Source organism: Hyla sarda, chromosome 9, assembly GCF_029499605.1.
Source record: "Hyla sarda isolate aHylSar1 chromosome 9, aHylSar1.hap1, whole genome shotgun sequence".
In the NCBI taxonomy this organism is placed as follows: Eukaryota; Metazoa; Chordata; class Amphibia; order Anura; family Hylidae; genus Hyla; species Hyla sarda.
In genome coordinates, this window is record NC_079197.1 from 169373598 (window position 1) to 169399462 (window position 25865).

The 25865-nt window shown below is 45.3% G+C and overlaps 1 protein-coding gene across 3 annotated transcripts; it reads right to left on the reverse strand.

The window, feature by feature from the left end:
• Window positions 1–461: 461 nt before the first annotated feature.
• LOC130291259 (steroid 21-hydroxylase) lies at window positions 462–25342 on the reverse strand. 3 transcript variants are annotated; one of them, XM_056539840.1, is made up of 11 exons: window positions 23982–25342; window positions 21922–22011; window positions 21650–21804; window positions 18509–18604; window positions 14892–15002; window positions 14448–14534; window positions 14142–14360; window positions 11801–11970; window positions 9469–9572; window positions 4694–4717; window positions 462–3372 (listed from the first exon to the last, which is right to left on the reverse strand). In XM_056539840.1, exons 1-11 carry the CDS (start codon window positions 24214–24216, stop codon window positions 3353–3355), a joined length of 1311 nt encoding a protein of 436 aa, XP_056395815.1. In that variant the 5' UTR covers window positions 24217–25342; the 3' UTR covers window positions 462–3352. The 3 variants fall into 3 exon arrangements, with proteins under 3 accessions (XP_056395815.1, XP_056395814.1, XP_056395813.1); XM_056539839.1 differs by lacking the exon at window positions 462–3372 and having other exon boundaries at window positions 3984–4717; window positions 14142–14348; XM_056539838.1 differs by lacking the exon at window positions 462–3372 and having other exon boundaries at window positions 3984–4717.
• Window positions 25343–25865: the final 523 nt, after the last annotated feature.

Consider the following 25865-nt stretch of genomic DNA (forward strand, 5'->3'; position numbering starts at 1 on the left):
CATGTGAAGAACAGCGTGACACCACCGTGCCCTGCACACATGGTATGCTGGAGGGGCATTTTATTAAAATTATTAATTAAGATTAATTTATTAAAATGTATTTATTAAAATGTTTTAAAATTATTTATTATTTAAAATTTTTATGTAATGTGCCAACAGCATGAGGAGACCACATGGTGGCAAATGACACAGCCTGGAGGTTGCAGGAGCATAAGGAGATCATATAGTGTCAGAATGACCAAGCCTGGAGGTGGCAGCAGCAAGAGGAGAACATAAGGCCTCACAATTGATTAAAGATTAAATTAAATTTTAAATAGATTACCATAAACATTTTTAGGTAATGTCCCAGCAGCATGAGGAGACAATAGGGCCTCACAATTGAAAAGATTAAAGATATATTTTCAAATTTAAATTGAAGATTTTAAAAAGATTACCATAACATTTTTTTTATATTCAAAGTTTTATTTTCAAATAACATTCCAAACATAGCATAAACAAATAGAGCTATCATACAAATGCGGACAATAAAGCAAAACAAGGTGAGCAACCCGTATAGGGTATGTAGATACTTGTAGCAGGGACTATTGAGTGAACCAATAAAATAACGCAATAATTAACAAACTCAAGAAGTTAGGTCGCATATGAGAGTCATCAATCAAAAATGGGAGAGGAAAGAACTCCCAGCAGAATCAACAGAAAGGGGGGTCAACTGTTCCTCATACAGAGTGTAGAGTGAAAAAGAAAGGCACTGAAAGAAAGGCCTGAGAGGAGGGAGAGTAGTAGAACAAAAGAGCAGTCAGAAGAGGAGCCAAAATCAGAAAGAGTAACAGAGAGACATGAAGAGGAGGAGAAAAAACACACACAGAAACAGGAGGATAAGAGGGAGGGGATGGGTTCAGGGAGCCACGGGGGGGGACAGGGTCTACAAGGGCACGATAGCCAGCCGAGTCTTGGAGAGCCAACCATACGGACCAACCATAAAATTTTTTAGGTAATGTCCCAGCAGCATGAGGAGACCACATGGTGACAAAATGACACAGCCTGGAGGTGGCAGCAGCAAGAGGAGACCATATGGTGACAGAATGACACAGCCTGGAGGTGGCGCAGCCTGACCAGACAAAGGGGCCTCACAATTGAAAAGATAAAAAAAATTTTTTTTATTCCAAATGGCCATGTTAACATCCTCCGGATACTTGATCAAAAACTGCCACACTGCAGAGTAGCTGATTTTCCCCCCAACAGTCCCCCAGACTGCTACTGCCACCGACTCCAGCGACCCCTGTTCCACTACCTCCTGGGCAGGTAGGCTGCCACAAAGCAGGTGGTCTACCCTGGGTATGTTTGGCTCCAGACTTCCCACTGCTACAACCATGCTGATTTCCAACCATGCTACCACCTTGCTGGATTAACTGCTGCCTCACAGGCAACCTGTCGCTCTGTTTTCCTGATGATGATGAAGCCCCTTCTGCACCCGTCTCCCAAGTGCGATCGGCTTCATCATCATCGAGTTGTGTCTGCACGTCACTGATGTCCTCCTCAGATTCCTCAACAGTGTGTGCTTTAGGAGCCTGAACGATACCAACACCACCTATCACGCCACTCTCCTCCTCACTACTTGCCCGCCTAGCGACGGAAGCGGGGGATGTCTCCTCCACTTTTTGGCTGGGCAGTAGCTGCTGACTGTCCTCTAGTAGATCATCTTGACTAGTGTTGAGCGGCATAGGCCATATTCGAATTCGCGAATATTCGCGAATATATGGACGAATATTCGTCATATATTCTTGAATATTCGCATATTCGTAATATTCTCGTTTTAGCATATACAAAATTAGTATAAGGGAAAATTCGCATATGCGAAAATTAGAATATGCAAATTTTCGCATATTCGAAAATTCGCGCACCAGTCTAACACAGTAGTTTTAGAGCCTTCTTTACACCACACAAGCTGGAAGCAGAGAGGGGTGATCACTGTGATGTGTACTGTGAAAAAAATAAATAAATTAAAAAAAACGAATATTCATAATTACAAATATATAGTGCTATATTCGCGAATTCGCGAATATGCGATATTCGCGAATAAAATTTGCATTGCGAATATTCGCGAGCAACACTAGTCTTGACTAAAAAGTGGAGCTGAACCCACAGCATAGGATACTTCTATGAGGGAGGGAACAGCATAGGACAGAGGCAATTGGAGGACAGGGACTGCTCCCGGGCCATGCCAACTGGGTTGTGTCTGAGGAACCCACCGACTGTTGACTATCAGATGTCAGAGGAATAAAATGGTACACCTCTTAGATATACGCACAGGTTACACTTAATAGAGGACAATACACTTTTAGTGCTCTGCTCACCCTAACTGGCTGGCTACTATTAGCTTTTTAGTTGTTGTACACACCAGTGCTGCAGCACTCAGTCGCTGTGTACTACACCCAAAATTGAACTTTGTCTCTCAATCTCACTCCCATCCCTATGAGTGCTTCTAGGCTGGATTTGGGCTTAAGGTGAATCACTGCTGTAATACACCCAAAACTGCACTTTCTCTCAATCTCACTCCCTTCCCTATCAGTGCTTTTAGGCTGGATTTGGGCTTGAGGGGAATCGCTGCTTCCATACACCTACAATTGCACTTTCTCAAACTCACTCCCTTCCCTATCAGTGCTTCTAGGCTGGATTTGTGTTTGTGCTGAATTGTTGCTGTATAAAAAGCTTTTCTGTGCAACACACTGCTCTCTGTCCCTCTCTGCAATAGAGCACTGATGTGAGTGGCCGCAAAATGGCTGCCGATTATATTGGGCTGTGACATCACAGGGGTGGCTGGCTGCTGATAGGCTGCATGCTGCATGTGATTCAGGGTCATCCTGCCGACCCTTGTTCCCACCTTCCCAGGATACCTTGCCCCCTGCCCTCACATGTGGATCCGCCATTTTAGATGCCCTGGAGCCTGCACCGCACTAAATGGAGTTTAATGAAGTAATTTGCGCAATCAAATCCTGGCGATATTCGCATTTGTTGCAAATCAAATCTTTCCTGAAGTTCGGAACAAATTTGGATACATCAGATTCGATTTGCTCATCCCTAATTACCATTCTACAATTTTCTAGACTGATTATGTGAGGACATCATATGGAATCAATTACTCAAATAAAATATATCATTGTCTGCGGGATCAAGAAGTATAAAATATATCATGGTCCACCTCCTTATGTCACTTCCCATTCACCCCGCAGGCGAGAGTTGGACACATCAAAGGCACGATTCTCATCCTACAAGTCCGATCATGGCTGCTCTCTCCAGGGAATGTCATCAATGTACTGTTACGGGATTAGTGAAGTTGTTCCTGCCTCATGTCCTAACAAAATGTATCTACTCCTAATGGAACAAAAGATGTCAATTATGTCAGATTCCAACCCCTTGAGTCACTTCATATTCCCTCACAGGTGTGAGTTGTACAAATCAAAGGTGTATATTAAAATAAAACATACATATTATAAGGTGAACATTCCCATTATACAACTTTGTAGCCTGATTATAACCAGTCTCTTGTAAGGACGTCATCAATGCACCTTTCTGGTATTAATAAAGTTTTTCCTTAATTAAATTTAAAAAAAAAAAAAAAAAGGTTCTACTCCCACTGGATCAAGAGATTTTAAATATGTCAGATTTCACCCTTTTATACGGGTACTCCAAAAGAAAAAAATATTTTCATATCAACTATTGCCAGAAAGTTTGTAAATTACTTCTATTAAAAAATCTTAATCCTTCCAGTACATATCAGTTGCTGTCTGCTCCAGAGGAAGTTGTGTAGTTCTTTCCAGTTTGATCACAGTGTTCTCTGCTGCCACCTCTGCCCGTGTCAGGAACTGCCCAGAGCAGGAGAGGTTTGCTGTGGGGATTTGCTCCTGCTCTGGACAGTTCCCAAAATGGACAAAGGTGGCAACAGAGAGTATTGGTCAAACTGGAAAGATCTACACAACTTCCTCTGGAGCATACAGCAGCTGATAAGTACTGGAAGGATTAAGATTTTTTTTAAATTTTTTTTTTAAGTCATTTACAAATCTGTATAACTTTCTGGCAACAGTTAATTGGAAAACTATTTTCTTCCTCCGGAGTACCGCTTTAAGTCAATTCCAATTCGGCACACGGGTGTGAGTTGTAAAAATCATAGGCATATACTGAAATGAAACCTATAAATCTTATAAGGTATACATTCCCATTTTATAATTTTTTAGCTCAATCATGACCATTCTCATGTGAGGACGTCATCTATGTACCAGTATCTAATCCTGCTGGATGAAGAGACTTCTTTATAATTTCTACATTCCCATTCTACAAAATGAAAGCCTTCTTATCCCTTTTTTCACCCGGGATGTCATCGATGTAGCATTATGGAATTTATGACGTTTTTTCCTGACACAAGTTTACATGTATCTACTCCTGCAGGATCAAGAAGTATCTGATAATAATGTTGGGACTTCGCGAGGAAGGGCCCGAATCAGAAAAGGATGACATTTCAGATTAATCCCAAAGACACCTCGAAGGTCGGGAAGAAGAGCCGGGGAAAGAGGAGAGAAGACAAAATCTCTCAGAAGATGAGAGAGGAAAAAGAATATTTCCATGCGGGCCATGGCCTCTCCGATGCAGAGTCTTGCCCCCATACTGAAAGGGAGGAGCGACCTGGAGGAAATGTTACCTTCAGGATTGGTCAGGAATCGTTCTAGAAGAGAAGAGAAAGGGAATTTGTTAAGTCAATGTATCACACCTATACCATAGCTATGCATAGAGCATTCCCAGAAAACACACAGAGGCAGCCATATTTATAGAAAGGATAAGGAGAAGGGGTGAAGCCGGGAAGTGGTCTCCACACTGCTGGAAGTTAGGTGGGATCAGCAAAATTCTGAAGTCATCGGTAATGTAGGATTAACCACTTAAGGACCAAGGACGTTCTGGAACGTCCCCGCACCCTGGGATTTAAGGACCAAGGATGTTCCAGAACGTCCTGGCGTTTTCCGGTCCCGGCCGCGCGCCAGGCAGAGATCGGAAGCGGATCCCTGCTGAAATCCTTCAGCAGGGATCCTGGGTAAACGCCGAGGAGGGCCATGTCTGCCCCCCATGTTGGCGATCGCCGCAAATGGCCGGCGAAATCGCGCCAGAGATTTGCGGCGATACCGGGCTGATTGGGTCTCTGGGACCCGACCGCCCGGTAATTTTGCATGATCCCGGTTGTCACAGACAGCCAGGACCATGCTGGAGTATAGGAGCCGGCCACCTCCTCCGATCCCCTGCAATCCGTCGGTTAGTTAACCGACCAATCGCAGGAGGGGGTCGGTTACTTCTTCCCGCCCTGCCCGGCCCCTGGAAGTCCGGAGAGAATGAGAGGAAGACCGGAGGACGCGGCAGGGGGACGGGGGAGTGCTGGGGACCGGCCCCGGTACTTACCTCGTCCCTGAAGACCCGGATCCCGGCGATGAAGACGGCGGTGGTGGCGACAGGTGAGTAGATCTTCAGCCGCGGTCGGGCCCTTTACAGCAATGCATGTCGCCGTAAAGCGACATGCATTGCTGTATTGGGACCCTGTATACTACAACTCCCAGCATGCCCAGACAGCCCTTGGCATCTGGGCATGCTGGGAGTTGCAGTTTTGCAACATCTGGAGGTCCACAGTTTGGAGACCACTGTGCCCTTCCAGATGTTGCAAAACTACACATCCTCAGCATGCCCTTACTGTCCAGGCATGCTGGGAGTTGTAGTTCTGTAACATCTGGCCCTTCAGATGTTGCAGAACTACAACTCCCAGCATGCCTGGACAGTTTTGGCATACTGGGAGTTGTAGTTTTGCAACATCTGGAGGGCTACAGCTTGGACACCACTACACAGTGGTCCCCAAACTGTTCTCTTGCAGATGTTGCATAACCACTACTCCCAATATGCCCTTCCGCTGTCTGGGCATGCTGGGAGTTGTGGTTTTGCAACAACTGGAGGCACACTGGTTGGGAAACATTGTCTGTTTCCTAACTCAGTGTTTCCCAACCCGTGTGCCTCCAGCTGTTGCAAAACTATAACTACCAGCATGCACTGATAGACCGTGCATGCTGGGAGTTGTAGTTTTGCAACAGCTGGAGGTCCCGTCCCCCCCCCCCCCCTGTGAATGTATGGGCAGGGGGCTTACAGTGAGTATCAGGCTGCAGGTTTGCTATGCAGCAAATTTTGCACGGCAGCTCAAACTCGCAGTGGGAAACCCGCTGTAACCCCCCTGCCCATGTGACTGTACCCTAAAAACACTACACTAACACAAAATAAAATAAAAAGTAAAAAACACTACATATACACATACCCCTACACAGCCCCCCTCCCCTCCCAAATAAAAATGAGAAACGTCTGGTACACCACTGTTTCCAAAATGGAGCCTCCAGCTGTTGCAAAACAACAACTCCCAGTATTGCTGGACAGCCGTTGACTGTCCAAGCATGCTGGGAGTTTTGCAACAGCTGGAGGCACCCTGTTTGGGAATCACTGGCGTAGAATACCCCTATTTCCACCCCTACGCAAATCCCTAATTCAGGCCTAAAATGCGCATGGCGCTCTCACTTTGGAGCCCTGTCGTATTTCAAGGCAACAGTTTAGGGTCACATATGGGGTATCGCCGTACTCGGGAGAAATTGCCTTAAAAATTTTGGGGGGCTTTTTCGCCTTTCACCCCTTATGAAAAGGTGAAGTCGGGGTCTACACCAGCATGTTAGTGTAAAAAAATAAATTGTTTACACTAACATGCTGGTGTTGCCCTATACTTTTCATTTTGACAAGAGGTAAAAGGGAAAAAAGCCCCCCAAAATTTGTAACGCAATTTCTCCCAACTACGGAGATACCCCATATGTGGGCGCAAAGTGCTCTGGGGGCGCACAACAAGGCCCAGAAGGGAGAGCGCACCATGTACATTTGAGGTGATTTGCACAGGGGTGGCTGATTGTTACAGCGGTTTTAACAAACGCAAAAAAAACAAAACCCCACATGTGACCCCATTTTGGAAACTACACCCCTCACGGAATGTAATGAGGGGTGCAGTGAGAATTTACACCCCACTGGTGTCTGACAGATCTTTGGAACAGTGGGCTGTGCAAATAAAACATTTTGTACAGCCCACTGTTTCAAAGATCTGACAGACACCAGTGGGGGATAAATGCTCACTGTACCCATTGTTACGTTCCTCAAGGGGTCTAGTTTCCAAAATGGTATGCCATGTGGGGGTTATTTTGCTGTCCTGGCACCATAGGGGCTTCCTAAATGCGACATGTCCCCCCCCCCCCCCGCCCCCCCATTTCAGCAAAGTTTGCAAATGTGACTCCTTCTCTTCTGAGCATTGTAGTTCGCCCGTAATGCACTTGACGTCCACTTATGGGGTACCTCCACACTCAGAAGAGATGGGGTTACAAATTTTGGGGGGTCTTTTCTGCTATTAACCCTTGCAAAAATGTGAAATTTGTGGGGAAACACACATTTTAGTGAATTTTTTTTTTTTTTTAACATATGCCAAAGTGGTGAAACCCCTGTGGAGTATTAAGGTTCACGTTACCCCTTATTACGTTCCCCAAGGGGTCTAGTTTCCAAAATGGTATGCCATGTGTTTTTTTTTTTGCTGTTCTGGCACCATAGGGGCTTCCTAAATGCGGCATGCCCCCAGAGCTAAATTTGCTTCCAAAAAGCCAAAATGTGAGTCCTTCTCTTCTGAGACATGTAGTGCGCCAGCAGAGCACTTTTCACCCCCCATATGGGGTGTTTTCTGAATCGGGAGAAATTGGGCTTCAAATTTTGGGGGGTATTTTCTGCTTTAACCCTTTGTAAAAATGTAACATTTTTGGGAAACCAAGCATTTTAGGTAAAAAAAAATTTTTTTTCACATATGCAAAAGTTGTGAAACCCCTGTGGAGCATTAAGGTTCACTTTACCCCTTGTTACGTTCCCCAAGGGGTCTAGTTTCCAAAATATAATGCCATGTGGGTTTTTTTCTGCTGTCCAGGCACCATAGGGTACCATAGGGGTATTTTCTGCTTTAAACCTTTGTCAAAATGTAAAAATCTTGGGAAAACAAGCATTTTATGTAAAAAAAAAAAATTTCTTTACACTTGCAAAAGTCATGAAACACCTGTGGGGTATTAAGGCTCACTTAATTCCTTGTTACGTTCCCCAAGGGGTCTAGTTTCCAAAATGGTATGCCATGTGTTTTTTTTTTTTTGCTGTTTTGGCACCATAGGGGCTTCCTAAAGGTGACATGCCCCCCAAAACCCATTTCAGAAAAATGTTCTCTCCAAAATCCCCTTGTCGCTCCTTCCCTTCTGAGCCCTCTACTGCGCCCGCCGAACACTTTACATAGACATATGAGGTATGTGCTTACTCAAGAGAAATTGGGCTACAAATACAAGTAAAAAGTTTCTCCTTTTTACCCCTTGCAAAAATTCAAAAATTGGGTCTACAAGAACATGCGAGTGTAAAAAATGAAGATTTTGAATTTTCTCCTTCACTTTGCTGCTATTCCTGTGAAACACCTAAAAGGTTAATACACTTACTGAATGTTATTTTGAATACTTTGGGGGGTGCAGTTTTTATAATGGGGTCATTTATGCGGAATTTCTAATATCAAGACCCTTAAAATCCACTTCAAACCTGAACTGGTCACTGAAAAATAGTGAGTTTGAAAATTTTGTGAAAAATTTGAAAATTGCTGCTGAACTTTGAAGCCCTCTGGTGTCTTACAAAAGTAAAAACTCATAAATTTTATGATGCAAACATAAAGTACACATATTGTATATGTGAACAAATTTTTTTTTTATTCTGAATATCCATTTTCCTTACACGCGGAGAGCTTCAAAGTTAGAAAATGCAAAATTTTCATTTTTTTCATCAAATTTTAGGATTTTTCACCATGAAAGGATGCAAGTTACCATAAAATTTTACCACCATGTTAAAGTAGAATATGTCATGAAAAAACAATCTCGGAATCAGAATGATAACTAAAAACATTCCAGAGTTATTAATGTTTAAAGTGACAGTGGTCAGATGTGCAAAAAACGCTCTGGCAACTTTTTTAGGTTCATACAACGCGTTTCTGGGTGTAAACCCTTTCATCAGGCGTGGTATCACGCCTGATGAAAGGGTTTACACCCAGAAACGCGTTGTGTGAACGTAATAAAAGTTAATCCTACCTTACCGATGACTTCAGAATTTTGCTGATCCCACCTAACTTCCAGCAGCGGGGAGACCACTTCCCAGCTTCACCCCTTCTCTTTATCCTGATTTAACGCCGATGTTTTCGGTGTGGGAAGCCACAGCAGCTTCATCTACCTTGACACGAATTTGCACAACCTTTCCAGGTGAGCACGTTTCCTTTCTCCAAGAATCTCCTCCAAAAAGGAAGCGCTTTTTGTCTATTTGTCTTTCTATATTTATACAAAAGACTTCTCAGTAGGCACCTACCAGGACAAAACTCTTCAGGGTTCTCCCAGACAGTTTCATCATGATGAGCTGCATAGATATTTGGAATTACCGTAGTCCCTTTAGGAATGGTGAAACCGGCAACACTATGTGGAAAATAGAATATTTATTAATATTATTTACCACTAAAAAGTAGGACATTTTTTTTTTTTTTAACCCCTGCTGATTTTGTACATTTGCCCACTGAGAAAGTAATGATCAGTATAATTTTAATGGTCAGTGAAAAACACAATAACAGCAAAAAATCCCCAAAATACATTTCAAGGATCACAGAATGGAGAATGGGGACAAACAGGCACCAATACCTCCTGTTCCTACTCGAGAGAGTTAAGTCTTCTGTCTAGTGACGGGACCCATGTAATGAGGCTGTTTTCTCATGGCTGGTGAATTCACACAATTTAATCAAATGTAGCAAGTAAAATGGTAACAGAATATAAAATAATAAAAATATTGCACTTTCAAAATGACTTTCGGTATAATTTGGGCACAGCTTGTATACAACTCCCCCAATAATCGAGTCAACCAGCAACAGTGACACACGAGCCAGCCCCCCGGGGTGAGATCCTACAAGGAGCCCCCGACCAAGGGAGATTGACAGATATTTGGCGTTTCTTCAATATTTCTCCCCAAGCTCCTTGGCGATGGTCTTGTGGCCCATTCCAGCCCTGTGTAGGTCTACAGTCTTGTCCCTGACATCCTTGGACGGCTCTTTGGTTTTGGCAATGTGGAGAGTCTGGAATTTGATTGATTCTGTGGACAGGTCTCGTATACAGGTAACAAGCTGAGATTAGGAGAGTCCCTTTTAAGGGTTTATTCACACGGTGGAATTCCGCCTCAAATTAAAGCCGGATTACGCACTCCCATTCACACTTCTGAATTTCCGCTTGCGTAATCCCATAGAAGTCTACGGGCTTTAATTTGAGGCGGAGAGAGTTAAATCTCAGCTCTATAAAATAGGGATCGACCGATATCGATTTTTTAGGGCCGATACAGATAATCTGTGCAGGTTAGGGCCGATAGCCGATAACTGATACTGATATTCCGGTATAAGTTATCGGCTATTTATCCCCACCCCCGACAACGCTGCAGATCATTGACAGGCTTCTCTCCCCCTGCCTGTCTGGGGGTCCTCCTGAGTCGTATCAACACCACCGCGACCGCCACTGCCGCACCGCACCACACTCCCGACCGCACCGCCCCGGCCCCATTGCCTCCCCCATCCCCGGTTTTATAATTACCTGTTCCCGGGGTCCATGCTACATCTGGCTCCGGTGGTGTCCTCCTGAGCTGTCACTGTGCGTCACTCGTCAGCATAGCACAGTGTAACACAGGACGCAGTAGGAGCCAGAAGTAGCGTGAACCCCGGGCACTCGGGAACAGGTAATTATAAAACCGGGGATGGGGAAGGCAATCGGGGCGGTGCGGTGGGGGGTGCGACGCGGTGCGGTCAGGGGTGCGACGCGGTGCGGTCAGGGGTGCGACGCGGTGGGTGGTGCGGTGTGGTTGGGGCGGTGCAGGGGGCGGGGGATTATCGGCAAGGTAATTGCCGATACCGATAACGCCCAAAATCGTGAATATCGGCTGGTAATATCGGCCAAACGGATAATCGGTCGATCCCTACTATAAAAGACACATTGACTATTTTATACTGGATGGATTTATAGTGACTAAAGATGCTTACGGCCATTTACAAAGAGCCGCTGGGCAGAGAGAAGGGGATACTGACTGCTGGAATATAAGGAGGATGCCATGTTCTCAAAAAGGTCTCATATATAACAAAGAAATATAATAAAAGCCTTGTACATTCACACAGTAACAGGACTGGAAATATTCTATTTATCCCATTTTAAAAACGCTGTACATTTAGTGGGGTACTCCGGCCCTAATACATCTTATCCCCTATCCAGAGGATAGGAGATAAGATGTATGATCCCGGGGGTCCCACAATCTGTCATCCCGCACCCACCTTTGTGAGATCTCCACAGCGCTGGAGGCTCTGAGTGTGAAGCGTGGTGACCACGTCATGACTCCGCCCCGTGTGACATCACACCCCGCCCCCTAAATGCAAGTCTATGGGAGGGGGCGTGGCATCCCATGGGGTGGAGTTGTGACATCATGATACTCTGGCCCCGTGGTCATCATGCTTCACACTCGGAGCCTCCAGCACTATGGAGAGCTCACAAAGGTGGGTGCGGAATGATAGATTGCGGGGGTCACCAGGACCCCCACGATCATACATCTTATCCCCTATCCTTTGGATGGGGGATAAGATGTATTAGGGCCGGAGTACCCCTTTAATTCCATTTTACTTTACCTGGTGTCCCTAATGGTAGAATGTGGCACTGCAATGGGCACCACAGGGCGAAGTCTCAGCATCTCTGTGATGGTTGCGTTGAGATATGGCATACTGTTACGGTCTGAGTATGTAGGGTACCGATCGTGCCCGGTCATGCTTATGATCTCCTGGTGAATTTTCTCCTGAGCCTGAAAGAAAAACATCTGCGAAGCATCAATGATTTCCTCATAACTATCTCCTGTATTGTGTACATACTGTAGGACACCATGGAGATTGCTACCTAAAATGGTTATTGACATCCAGCATAGCTGCCATGGCTGGGGGTGCCCGATGGGTCTTGGCACACATGGTCCTGGCACTGACCACTATCATTGGTGCGGCAGTGCCTGGAAGTGAAGAGAAGCCAGAAGTATGGAGCAGTAAGTATACAGAGTGTACGTGCCACAATGATTTCCTCATATCAATCTTCTGTAGAATTGTATACACACTACTGGACACTAGACATCACCATGGAGATTGCTAACAAGGTTTTATCTGACTAAAATGGTAATGAAATTCACTTGAAAAATTGGACCCTAGAAATCCCTCAGCACATAACACCCGTGCACTGGTATAACCCGACGTGTTTCTGCCACATTGATGGATTCATCAGGGGTTAACCAGGCAGAAAACCAGAGACCACGAAAGGGTCGAATACAAAAGTCAACTGATGTATAAAATTACGGTTAGAAAGGTAAATTAACCATAAACTGTATTGCACATGACCACAAGGTAAAAAACAATCATTATCCACAGTGCAATGTAAATTACCGTAGGGAGAAATCAAGAATAAACGAGGCAAACAAATGCAGATACAAATTGCAGAAGAGCACAAAGAAATCAATAAACAATATAACTGGAAATGGAAGTAAAGTCCCACTGATGATGGGGACTATATAGCAGAAAATGCTCCGCAATGGCGGCTCCCCGTATGCTACAGGGAGAGTCTACTCACAGTACCCGCGGCCGCATTGGCGGCGTCCCAGGCTGCTGGCTGCAGTGGCAGGCGAGGCAGCGATGAGCAGGTGTCCAGGAAGCCCAATAGGGCCTAGCACTCAAGGTCTTGGCACCGTGAAGAGAAGCCAGAAGAGAGGGCTATGGTCCGAAAGAATTTATGGGTTCTGGATAACTTTAGAGTTCTGAATAATCTTTGGGGGCTGATTTTATTTCGAGGTTTGATGCCTCTCCTGCCCCCTTCCTGCTCTGGTTATTTGTGAGGTCATGCAAGGTTTGCTATGGTGTCCAACCCTTGCTAGTCATGGCTCAAGTCCTGCAGGAATGTGTGGGAACGGAGTTCCTCCACTTTTTCCATAGCAGAAGCACCAATCCCATTAGTAGGACCAGCCCTTAAAGGGGTACTCCGGTGGAAAACTTTTTTTTTTTTTTTTTTTTAAATCAACTGGTGCCGGAAAGTTAAACAGATTTGTAAATTACTTCTATTAAAAAATCTTAATCCTTCCAGTACTTATTAGCTGCTGAATACTACAGAGGAAATTCTTTTCTTTTTAGAACACACAGCTCTCTGCTGACATCACGAGTACAGTGCTCTCTGCTGACACCTCTGTCCATTTTAAGAACTGTCCAGAGTAGGAGAAAATTCCCTTAGAAAACATATGCTGCTCTGAACAGTTCTTAAAATGGACAGAGATGTCAGCAGAGAGCACTGTACTCGTGATGTCAGCAGAGAGCTCTGTGTTCCAAAAATAAAAGAATTTCCTCTGTAGTATTCAGCAGCTAATAAGTACTGGAAGGAGTAAGATTTTTTTATAGAAGTAATTTACAAATCTGTTTAACTTTCTGGCACCAGTTAATTTAAGACAAAAAGTTTTCCACCGGAGTACCCCCTTTAAAGGAGTAGTCCAGTCCTGAAAAACGTATCCCCTATCCTAAGGAAAGGGGTCAAGTTTCAGATTGCGGGGGGTCCGACCATCCCAGCATCCTGCAGGAAGGGGGCGTGTTGACCACCACACGAAGCGGCGGCTGACAAGCCCCCTCAATACTACTCTATGGCAGAGCCGGATAACTGCCTTCGGCACTCTCCGGCTCTGCCATAGCGCTGTATTGAGGGGAGTGTCAGCCGCCGCTTCATGTGGTGGTCACCCGCTATCTGGCCAGCGAGTCGGGGCCCCGTACAGGAGATCATTGGGGGGGGGGGCCCAGCAGTCCGACTCCCCGCAATCTGAAACTTATCCCCATCCTTGAGATAGGGGATAAGTTTTTCAGGACTGGACTACTCCCTTAATTGGAAATCTTGGGTGAGTTCCCACACTTTTTATCCCCAGGAATTGAACCCTAACATTACACTATGATGTCCACGTACCTCAGGGTGGTGGACGAGGAAGGCCACGGTCCAGGTCAATACAGAAGCCGTGGTCTCAGTGCCCCCAATGAACAGGTCCACCACGGCCATGTGCAGATGCTCCTCCGTCAGATCCGACGCGTCTCCGTCTTCCACCTTCTTATTTACTTTAAGAAATCGGATCATCTCATGCAAGATATCTTCTTGTTGCGACTCTTCTTCTTTTTCCTGGAGATGAAGCTGCCATGAGGCCCAAGATAAATATGGCGTTATTTCTATAAGGGGATAAGTCATCGCAAGATGGTGTCATGTTCCCCCCCCACTCACCTTATGTCTCTCCATCTGACTCCTCACGAAATTGTCTCTCTTATCCGCCGCCTTTAGAAGACGAGTCAAGGATTTGTTTGGAAACTTCTATAGACGGAAGGAAACCAGAAAAGGTTAAAAATAAATAACTAAATAAGTAAATAATAAAAGAAATAATAATATGATAAATATTAATAATAATATAATAAATAATAGTAATAATAATAATAATAATAATAAAATAATAATAAAATAATAAATAATAATAAAATAATAAATAATAATAATAAAATAATAAATAGGTCTGTGTTTCCCGACCAGGGAGCCTCCAGCTGATGCAAAACTACAACTCCCAGCTTGCCCGGACAGCCGTTGGCTGTCCGGGCATGCTGGGAGTTGTAGTTTTGCATGAGCTAACGGCACACCGGTCAGTTGCAGTTTTCTTATGACTGATCTTATTCTTACCCTCAGGAACGGGATAAAATCCAAGATGTTGACAGCCGGAGCCTCAAACAGCTTGACTATGTTAACAACGCACCGATGGATGTCCTGGAACGCGGGGTCTGACAGCGCATACTATGAGAGACACGACGAATCAAAAATATAAAGGCCTACATGTGGTGTCCCAGTACAGGATATCATGCCACAGTCCTGTCAGGTTGAGTCCTTGTATAGTGTAAAGGACCTTTGATATGGTCACATGATTATTAGTCACATGATAATGGTTGTCACATGTTAAAGTCACATGTTTTGTTACCCAGAGAGCACCAGGTGACCAGATGACCCGCAGCTAGCCTATGGGCTCCTTTATAAGAGGGGGAGGTTCTACAATCTGTCTCTTGTGTTTCACTTTCTGCTGAGGTCAAGTCCAGTCCAGACGTCTCAGACCCAGTGTCCAGCACATCTGGAGGCCTCAACCTAAATTACAGCCACAAGTCCGTAAGTCATCTCTCTCTGCTGTCACTATCTACAGTCAAGTCAAGTCTATTATAGTCAGCGTGGCTGTCCTAAAGTCCGTCAAATTATGAATTCGAGTAGAATACAGACATGGTCGCACATCTACAATCTTGTATAATGATCTAATTGCTTCTCAGCACAATATCAAAAACTAACAGGTTGTTAGTATACATTTTTGATCAAAAAGTACAAGCCCACTCGCCACGTCAAGGCCACCTATCCAGAGTGGGTCCCTAACGTCCCTAGCATAAAATGGCGCAGCACCGGGCGGCGACCACCACCGCCGCGACACAGATGCCCACGGGGGGGGGGGGGGGAGCGACCCACTGGCAGAGCGGCCCCAATGCCTCTCAAACCAGTCTATGGGCCGCACTCGCCCGCAGACACAGCGCCACGGCAGCAACGGACGCCGCCCCGCACCACACCAGTGTGAACAAGGTGTAAAGGCTCACTTACCTTGCTCTCCCAGTCAGACTGGGAGGCTGCTAGGAGTGAAAAGGCCCTAGTGTGGCTTATTACCACCTATAAAGGTTTGGGCTGAGGGGGTGGGGAAGAGTGCAGCACATGTTCAAAAAAAAAGAGCGGTGGTGGTCGCCGCCCGGTGCTGCGCCATTTTATGCTAGGGATGTTAGGGACCCACTCTGAATAGGTGGCCTTGACGTGGCGAGTGGGCTTGTACTTTTTGATCAAAAATGTATAACAACAACCTGTTAGTTTTTGATATTATGCTGAGAAGCAATTAGATCATTATACAAGATTGTAGATGTGCGACCATGTCTGTTTTTCTACCCGAATTCCTAAAGTCTGTCAAAGTCACTGCAAGTCCCAGCAAGCTGCGAGGCTACCGTTAATCCTGACCTGGCCTTGGACTCTTATTTGCCCTGCCTAACTAGGACTAGCGGTGCTTCCGTTCGGGTGGTTCTTGGTTAAAACCACGCCCTGGCGTCAAGAACACGAAGGGGTTAACAACACCTGTCTCTGGGCTACAACACCTGCCCCATACACCTCACCTCACACCCCATGGCTTCTCCACACATAGTAAAATGAAAACAATAAAAACTAAAAATAAAACCCCTCAATTTACTATGTCTTTGATTCACCCACTTCTAAGAAGTTACAAATTCTTTTCTGCTTTTTCTGAGATTCTGGGATTTTTCTGAGGTTCGGTGATTCTGGGAAAGCTGGGTGACCACCTGTACATAGGAAATCATTGCAACAGTGTGGGGAACTCCATCAGAGTATACAACCTGCGGGTCGTCCTATATCTTGCTGTTATAAAGTGATATATATAGTGATCCCCCAACTTACAGCGGCCTCAGATTAGAATATTTTTGGTCTTCTCTGGACCATTGTAACTTGAAACCAGACTCAACATACAATGCTACGGACAGTCCAGATCTGCGAAACAAAGATCTGACCAATCAGAATGGGCATTCACTGGTAAAACCTCTGTATTACTGAAATGCATGCACTGCCTGTTGGTAGCGCCGCCTACAGTACAGGGAGGTATTACATGTTCTGTACTCTTTACCTGTATTACTGAAGTGCATGCACTGCCTGTTGGTAGCGCCGCCTACAGTACAGGGAGGTATTACATGTTCTGTACTCTTTACCTGTATTACTGAAGTGTATGCACTGCCTGTTGGTAACGCCGCCTACAGTACAGGGAGGTATTACATGTTCTGTACTCTTTACCTGTATTACTGAAGTGTATGCACTGACTGGTGTCTGGTAGCGCCCCCTACAGTACAGGGAGGTATTACATGTTCTGTACTCTTTACCTGTATTACTGAAGTGTATGCACTGACTGATGTCTGGTAGTGCCCCCTACAGTACAGGGAGGTATTACATGTACTGTACTATTTACCTGTATTACTGAAGTGTATGCACTGAATGGTGTCTGGAAGCGCCCCCTACAGTACAGGGAGGTATTACATGTTCTGTACTCTTTACCTGTATTACTGAAGTGTATGCACTGACTGGTGTCTGGTAGCGCCCCCTACAGTACAGGGAGGTATTACATGTTCTGTACTCTTTACCTGTATTACTGAAGTGTATGCACTGACTGGTGTCTGGTAGCGCCCCCTACAGTACAGGGAGGTATTACACGTTCTGTACTCTTTACCTGTATTACTGAAGTGTATGCACTGACTGGTGTCTGGTAGCGCCCCTTACAGTACAGGGAGGTATTACATGTTCTGTACTCTTTACCTGTATTACTGAAGTGTATGCACTGATTGGTGTCTGGTGGCGCCCCCTGCAGTACAGGGAGGTATTACATGTTCTGTACTCTTTACCTGTGCCAGGGTTAGCTGCTCCTTTGGACACCAGGTGAGGGCGACTCCATGTTGTTTTTTTAGGACATTGTGTTCTGTACAGGACCCTGAAGAAGCTCCTGATTACAGCTCCAGCAGATCTTTATTACTTTTATATGTAAGGATTTGCTTTGTCTATATTAGTTATCTACTTATTTTTCTTAAAAGGGGTACTCTAGCAAACAGATTTGCAAATTACTTCTATAAAAAAAAAAATCTTAATCCTTCCAGTACTTATCAGCTGCTGTATGCTCCACAGGAAGTTCTTTTCTCTCAAACCACAGTGCTCTCTGCTGACACCTCTGTCCATCTCAGGAACTGTCCAGAGTAGGAGCAAATCCCCATAGCAAACCTCTCCTGCTCTGGACAGTTCCTGACACGGACAGAGGTGTCAGCAGAGAGCACTGTGGTCATACTGGAAACAACTACACAACTTCCTCTGGAGCATACATCAGCTGATAAGTACTGGAAGGATTAAGATTTTTTTAAATAGGAGTAATTTACAACTCTGTTTAACTTTCTGGAGCCAGTTGATATGAAAACTTTTTTTTTTCCACCGGAGTGCCCCTTTAATCCTCACTTTGTCATATTTTTGGATGACCTTTTGGGGCTTCAGAACCAATTACCAGGTGTCCATAGAGTTATGGTTTCAACATACAATGGTCGTCCGGGAACCAATAATATTGTAACTTGAGGGAGCACTGTGCGCTTTTGATTACAGAGATTGGTGTAAAATGGCGCACTCAGCTCTGCTATACCTGTAGTTGTATCGCATGAAGTGATTAGTTAGTAAAGAATGAGATATCTCACTGATGTGCCGAATGTCAGCTCCGCGATCACTTTACACGTGCGCCGGGAGAATTCTTCGCTTACGTCGATTGGATCCCCGTTCCTGGTCATGAAATCCTGGGAAAGAGGAGAAACAACTTACTGGCTGTGGCCTAATTTGCATAATTAATTATATATGCGTGACATCACAGGAAGTGATATTAGAGATACAAAACATGTGCGGGGAAAATGTTGTCCTCTTCCGACCTCTATTACTATTCTATTTCTCCGTATATGGGGCTGGATGTAATACCTCCCTGTACTGTAGGGGGCGCTACCAGACACCAGTCAGTGCATGCACTTCAGTAATACAGGAAAAGAGTACAGAACATGTAATACCTCCCTGTACTGTAGGGGGCACTACCAGATGTCAGTCAGTGCATGCACTTCAGTATTACAGGTAAAGAGTACAGAACATGTAATATCTCCCTGCACTGTAGGGGGTGCTACCAGACACCAGTCAGTGCATACACTTCAGTATTACAGGTAAAAAGTAGTACAGAACATGTAATACCTCCCTGCACTGTAGGGGGCGCTACCAGACACCAGTCAGTGTATACACTTCAGTAATACAGGTAAAGAGGAATACAGAACATGTAATACATCCCTGTACTGTAGGGGGCGCTACCAGACACCAGTCAGTGCATACACTTCAGTAATACAGGTAAAGAGTACAGAACATGTAATACCTCCCTGTACTGTAGGGGACGCTACCAGACATCAGTCAGTGTATACACTTCAGTAATACAGGTAAAGAGTACAGAACATGTAATACCTCCCTGTACTGTAGGGGGCGCTACCAGACACATGTCAGTGCATACACTTCAGTAAAACAGGTAAAGAGCACAGAACATGTAATACCTCCCTGTACTGTAGGGGGCACTACCAGATGTCAGTCAGTGCATGCACTTCAGTATTACAGGTAAAGAGTACAGAACATGTAATATCTCCCTGCACTGTAGGGGGTGCTACCAGACACCAGTCAGTGCATACACTTCAGTATTACAGGTAAAAAGTAGTACAGAACATGTAATACCTCCCTGCACTGTAGGGGGCGCTACCAGACACCAGTCAGTGTATACACTTCAGTAATACAGGTAAAGAGGAATACAGAACATGTAATACATCCCTGTACTGTAGGGGGCGCTACCAGACACCAGTCAGTGCATACACTTCAGTAATACAGGTAAAGAGTACAGAACATGTAATACCTCCCTGTACTGTAGGGGACGCTACCAGACATCAGTCAGTGTATACACTTCAGTAATACAGGTAAAGAGTACAGAACATGTAATACCTCCCTGTACTGTAGGGGGCGCTACCAGACACATGTCAGTGCATACACTTCAGTAAAACAGGTAAAGAGCACAGAACATGTAATACCTCCCTGTACTGTAGGGGGCGCTACCAGACACCAGTCAGTGTATACACTTCAGTAATACAGGTAAAGAGTACAGAACATGTAATACCTCCCTGTACTGTAGGGGGCGCTACCAGACACCAGTCAGTGCATACACTTCAGTAATACAGGTAAAGAGTAGTACAGAACATGTAATACCTCCCTGTACTGTAGGGGGCGCTACCAGATATCAGTCAGCGCATACACTTCAGTAATACAGGTAAAGAGTACAGAACATGTAATACCTCCCTGTACTGTAGGGGGCGCTACCAGACACCAGTATTGCATACACTTCAGTAATGCTTATGGTGCAACGTGCTGGGAGTTGTAGTTTTGCATGGCATAAAAACACTGTCAGGGTGGTCAAAATACCGACTGCGTTGCTTAAATACCGCCCAGTTGGCAACCCACAGTCACCTATCATCCTGCACTAGATAGGCCAGAAAAGTTTAATTGGTTGAAGGGTTATGGCCTCTGGAAGCCCAAGTATCCCAAAAATTGTGGAATTGTGGCTTGGAACTGCACTTAAAGGGGTACTCCGGTGGAAAACATTTTTTTTTTTTTTTTTTTTATCAACTAGTGCCAGAAGGCTAAACAGATTTGTAAATTACTTCTATTATAAAAAAAAATCTTTATCCTTCCAGTACTTTTTAGCAGCTGTATGCAACAGAGGAAATTCTTTTTTTTTTTTTCTTTTTTGTCTTGTCCACAGTGCTCTCTGCTGACACCTGATGCCCTTATCAGGAACTGTCTAGAGCAGTAGAAAATCCCCATAGCAAACCTATGCTGCTCTGGACAGTTCCTGACACGGACAGAGGTGTCAGCAGAGAGCACTGTGGACAAGACAAAAAAAAAGAAATTCAAAAAAGCAAAGAATTTCCTTCAAAAAACCAAAGAATTAGCATACAGCTGCTAATAAGTACTGGAAGGATAAAGATTTTTTTTAATAGAAGTAATATACGGATCTGTTTAACTTTCTGGCACCAGTTCATTAAAATAGATAGGGGATAAGATGTCAGATCGCCGCGGTCCCGCTGCTGGGGACCCCGGGGATCACCGCTGCGGCACCCCGCCATCATTACTGCGCAGAGCGAGTTCCCTCTGTGCGTACTGATGGGCGATACAGGGGACGGAGCAGCGTGATGTCATGGCTCCGCCCCTCATGACATCACGGCCCATCCCCTTAATGCAAGTCTATGGCAGGGGGCGTGACGACCACCACGCCCCCTTCCCATAGACTTGTATTGACGGGGCGGGCCGTGACGTCACGAGGGGCGGAACCATGACGTAACGATGCTCCGGCCCCTGTATTGCCTGTCATTACGTGCAGAGCGATCTCGCTCTGCGCAGTAATGATGGCGGGGTGCTGCAGCAGCGATCCCCGGGGTCCCCAGCAGCGGGACCGCAGTGATCTGACATCTTATCCCCTATCCTTTGGATAGGGGATAAGATGTCTAGGGGCGGAGTACCCCTTTAAGTGCAGTTCCAAGCCACAATTCCCCAATTTTGGGGATTTTCTTGGGTTCCAGAGGCCATAACTAGTTCAGGATCATGATAGGTTACTGTGAGTTGCCAACTGGGCAAAAAAAAAAAAAAGGTTTTCCACCGGAGTGCCCCTTTAAATAAAGCTCCTTCTCTATCAGGAATGGTGGCTGAGCCCCTCCGCTCTTATTATTCTGTCAGACATCTTGATCACAGCACTGAAGGCCATAGTGATAACTCACCTGACACAGCTCCCTGGCCTCTGCCTCCAGCATGGTCTCCAGGCCCCTTCTCACCCGTTTCTGTAGAGATAAGTGGACGAGACGTCTCTGCACCTTCCAGACCGGAGTGTAGTCTCCAAGGGACACATCTTTGCCTCCGAATGAGATCAAGTCACCTACACCATGGATGATAAGATGAGTAGGAGCCAACGTCCACAATGGCCGCCTTCTAGTCACCGGTGATCTGAGGAGGACAATCACCCCGTATACAACCATCCCAAGCATGGACCTACCTACGTAGCTCTGGGGTCTTCCGGCAAAGTCGGCCCACTTCTTAAACAGAGCTTCACGGATCACAGCTGCATTGTTCAATACGACAACATCTGTGGGAGGACAAGATGGCGGGAGAGGTGGAAGCACCAGGGATGGTCATCATACATCAAGACATTTGACCAACTCATACTCATACCTGTACCAAAACATGACCACCCCCCCCCCCCCCCCCCCCCGAGCACTCACATCCATATCAAAAGATTTACACCCAAAACTAAGTCAGGTTTGTCATCCGGCCCAGTCATCAAAATGTTCAAAGTGTTCAGGGGGCTTAAAGGGGTACTCCAGAGGAAAACATGTTTTTTTTTTTTGTTTGTTTTTTATCAATTGGTGCCAGAAAGTTAAACAGATTTGTAAATGACTTCTATTAAAAAACCTTTACCCTTCCAGTACTTTTTAGCAGCTGTATACTACAGAGGGAATTCTTTTCTTTCTTTTCTGGGAGTTGTAGTTCTGCAACAGCTGGAGGCACCCTGGTTGGGAAACGGTGGCCTACACTCTAGCGCCCAGACTCCAATGTCCACCCCCGTAACGTATATGGTGCCTCCCATCTCTCCCCTGACACGAGTTCAGGGAAAGGATTGGGCACATTGAATTTCAATGCTCAATCCTTTTGTCCTTCCTACACATAAGCTGCAGCCCGAGCAGCTTGGCAATGGTTTTTTCTCCTTTCCTCACTGAATATATATGCATGCTCAGCCAAACGAAGAGTGCATGTGTATAGGGAGTTCAGGAGGAAGAGCTGTTGGCTGGACAAGCATTTGGTCCTTCTCTCCTTTTACATGTCCAAAGATTAAAGGGGTACTCTACTGGAAAATATATATTTTTTTTAAATCAATTGGTGCCAGAAAGTTGTAAATTGCTTCTATTTAAAAATCTTAATTCTTCCAGTACTTTTTAGCTGCTATTTGCTCCACAGGAAGTTCTTTTCTTTTGAATTTCCTTTCTTTCTGACCACAGTGTTCTCTGCTGACACCTCTGTCCATTTTAGGAACTGTCCAGAGTAGGAGCAAATCCCCATAGAAATCCTATCCTACTCTAGAAAGTACCTTAAAGGGGGACTCCGGAGGAAAACTTTTTTCTTTAAATCAACTGGTGCCAGAAAGTTAAACAGATTTGTGAATTACTTCTATTAAAAAAATCTTAATCCTTCCAGTACTTATTAGCTGCTGAATACTACAGAGGAAATGGTTTTCTTTTTGGAACACAGAGCTCTCTGCTGACATCACAACCACAGTGCTCTCTGCTGACATCTCTGTCCATTTAGGAACTGTCCAGAGCAGCATATGTTTTCTATGGGGATTTTCTCCTACTCTGGACAGTTCTTAAGATAGACAGAGATGTCAGCGGAGAGCACTGTGGTCATGATGTCAGCAGAGAGCTCTGTGTTCCAAAAAGAAAACCCTTTCCTCTGTAGTATTCAGCAGCTAATAAGTACTGGAAGGATAAAGATTTTTTAATAGAAGTAATTTACAAATCTGTTTAACTTTCTGGCACCAGTTGATTAAAAAAAAAAAAAAAGTTTTCCATGGGAGTATCCTATAAATGGACAAGGGTGTGAGACAGAAAGGAAATTCAAAAAGGAAAGAACTTCCTGTGGAGCATACAGCAGCTGATAAGTTCTGGAAGGATTAAGATTTTTTAATAGAAGTAATTTACAAATCTGTTTAACTTTCTGGCACCAGTTGATTCAAAAAAGTAATTACCCCTTTAAAACAAAGTAAATACATGAGGATGGTGTAAAACAAATCTTGAAGTCTATCATAGTGCCATACTGTATAACACCATACATAAGACAACATCAGCACTGTAGCACATGTAATGTATTGTGCAGACACTAATATGTAAGTGAAGTGACAACATGTAACACTAATGTCATATATGGCCCATCTACAGGCATTACATAGTACAATATAAGTTTTAGAGAAAATTTATATTAAATTCACTTCCTATACTTTTAGCACAAAACAAAGTTTAGCAGGAACGTCCCATAATAAATTCTGCACCATCACCGACCTACCTTGACCCCAGAAGCTGAGCCGATAGATGGGGCCGTATTTCTGGGCCAGATGCATGAAGTGGCAAGGTAGATCGCTGTGCCCCAAATCCAGCAGATTGCCCAAGAAGGGCAGAGGTGTGGGGCGCGGGGGGCGCTGGGTCTGGTGGGATCCCGAGAGCCGACCTTTGGTGTGAGAACATCCTAAGTATAGAAAGAGGAGGAGGAGGAGAGAAGGCAGCAGCAGCACAGGGACCATGGTGAAGACTTCAGATTTAGGAGACACTGGGTGTATATATAGAGATGGGCACAACCTTGAGGAGCAGAGGAACAATAAAGGGGGAGTAGAGACGATATCCCAAAGGGAGGATCCCGGCACTTCCAATCCAAGGCTCAGAAAAATATTTAAAACATATCGGCTTTATTTATACTTGTTAAAAATATATAGAGGTGCCACAAAAATAGAAAAATCCAACGCGTTTCGATAGACAACCTTTATCAAGGCATGAACAGCTACAAGATAAAACACTGAATAAATGGAAAAATATCACCAAGTATGGTCGATCCCCCGTTCCTTCCACCTGTTGAGCGGGATTCCCTCCAGCTAAAAGATGCCATCCACCAATACATAGAAATATCTTCATTATGATATCATTGTGGTTAGAGCATGCTATATATTTCTATATTCTTATAGTAACTGTAACGGCTGGTGATGGAAAAGTGATGGAAGTGGATCCACTGTGCCTGTGTGGATGATGGCGTGGGCCGTAAAAGGGAGCGGAGTCTAAGGTGCCGCTGGTTTTCACCAAAGCCCGCCGCAAAGCGGGATAGACTTGCTGCGGCAGGCGGAACCCAGGTCACTACCCATGATACGACTCCTCCCCACAGACTGCCGAGGTATGGCGTGGCACATGAAGGAAAAGGCAAGCTTGTAGTCAGGACAGGAAAAAGGTCAGGGCTGGCGGCACAGGAGCGTGGTCGGGGACGTAGCAAGGTGGTCAGAGGCTGGCGGCGCAGGAGCAAGGTCAGGAATGTAGCAAGAAGGTATGGTACACGGATAGTCAGAACACACAGAAAAACGCTTTCTCTAAGGCTCTAGGAGACACAAAGATTCAGCAGGGGTCAAGGGGAAGTCATTCCCCTTTATAGGCTGGCGCACTGGCCCTTTGAATATTAGAGAGCCGCTGCATGTGCACAAGGGGGCGGGTGCACGCGCTGGCAACCAGAGCGCATCGGGGTGTGGAGAGGTGTGTAGGGGTAGAAGACACAGGGGTGCCTGCGATTCGGGATGCGGACCGCAGCACCAGAGGGGGGCAGAGGCGAGCGCCTGTGGCCGGGACACCAGACCGCAGGAAGGCCGATGATAACAAAGAGTTAAAGGGATACTCCGCTGATCAGCGTTTGGAACAAACTGTTCCGAATGCTGGAGCCAGTCCTGGGAGCTCGTGGTGTCATAGCCCCTCCCCTTCATGATGTCACACCCCGCCCCCTCAATGCAAGTCTATGGGAGGGGGCGTGATGGCCGTCACGCCCCCTCCCATAGACTTGCATTGAGGGGGTGGGGTGTTATGTCATGAGGGGCGGGGCTATGACCTCACAAGCTCCCGGCAACGGCTCCAGCATTCAGAACAGTTTGTTCCAAACGCTGATAAGCGGAGTACCCCTTTAACCACAGGGAATCCCGCTCAACAGGTGCAGTGGACTTTTCACCCAGTGGAAGGAACGGGGGATCGACCATACTTGGTGAAATTTTTCCATTTATTCTGTGTTTTATCTTGTAACTGTTCATGCCTTGATAAAGGTTGTCTACCGAAACGTGTTGGATTTTTTATGGCACCTCTATATATTAATATGAACATGTATACATAAAGCCGATATGTTTTAAATATTTTTCTGAGCCTTGGATTG

Coding starts and splice junctions, on each gene's coding strand:
- LOC130291259 (XM_056539838.1), bottom strand. CDS start 24,216: ATGGTCCCTGTGCTGCTGCTGCCTTCTCTCCTCCTCCTCCTCTTTCTA. Junction 21,805..21,921: donor AAGACCCCAGAGCTACGTAG/GTAGGTCCATGC, acceptor TCCATGGTGTAG/GTGACTTGATCTCATTCGGA. Junction 15,003..18,508: donor AGCTGACATTCGGCACATCA/GTGAGATATCTC, acceptor TGTCTCTCATAG/TATGCGCTGTCAGACCCCGC.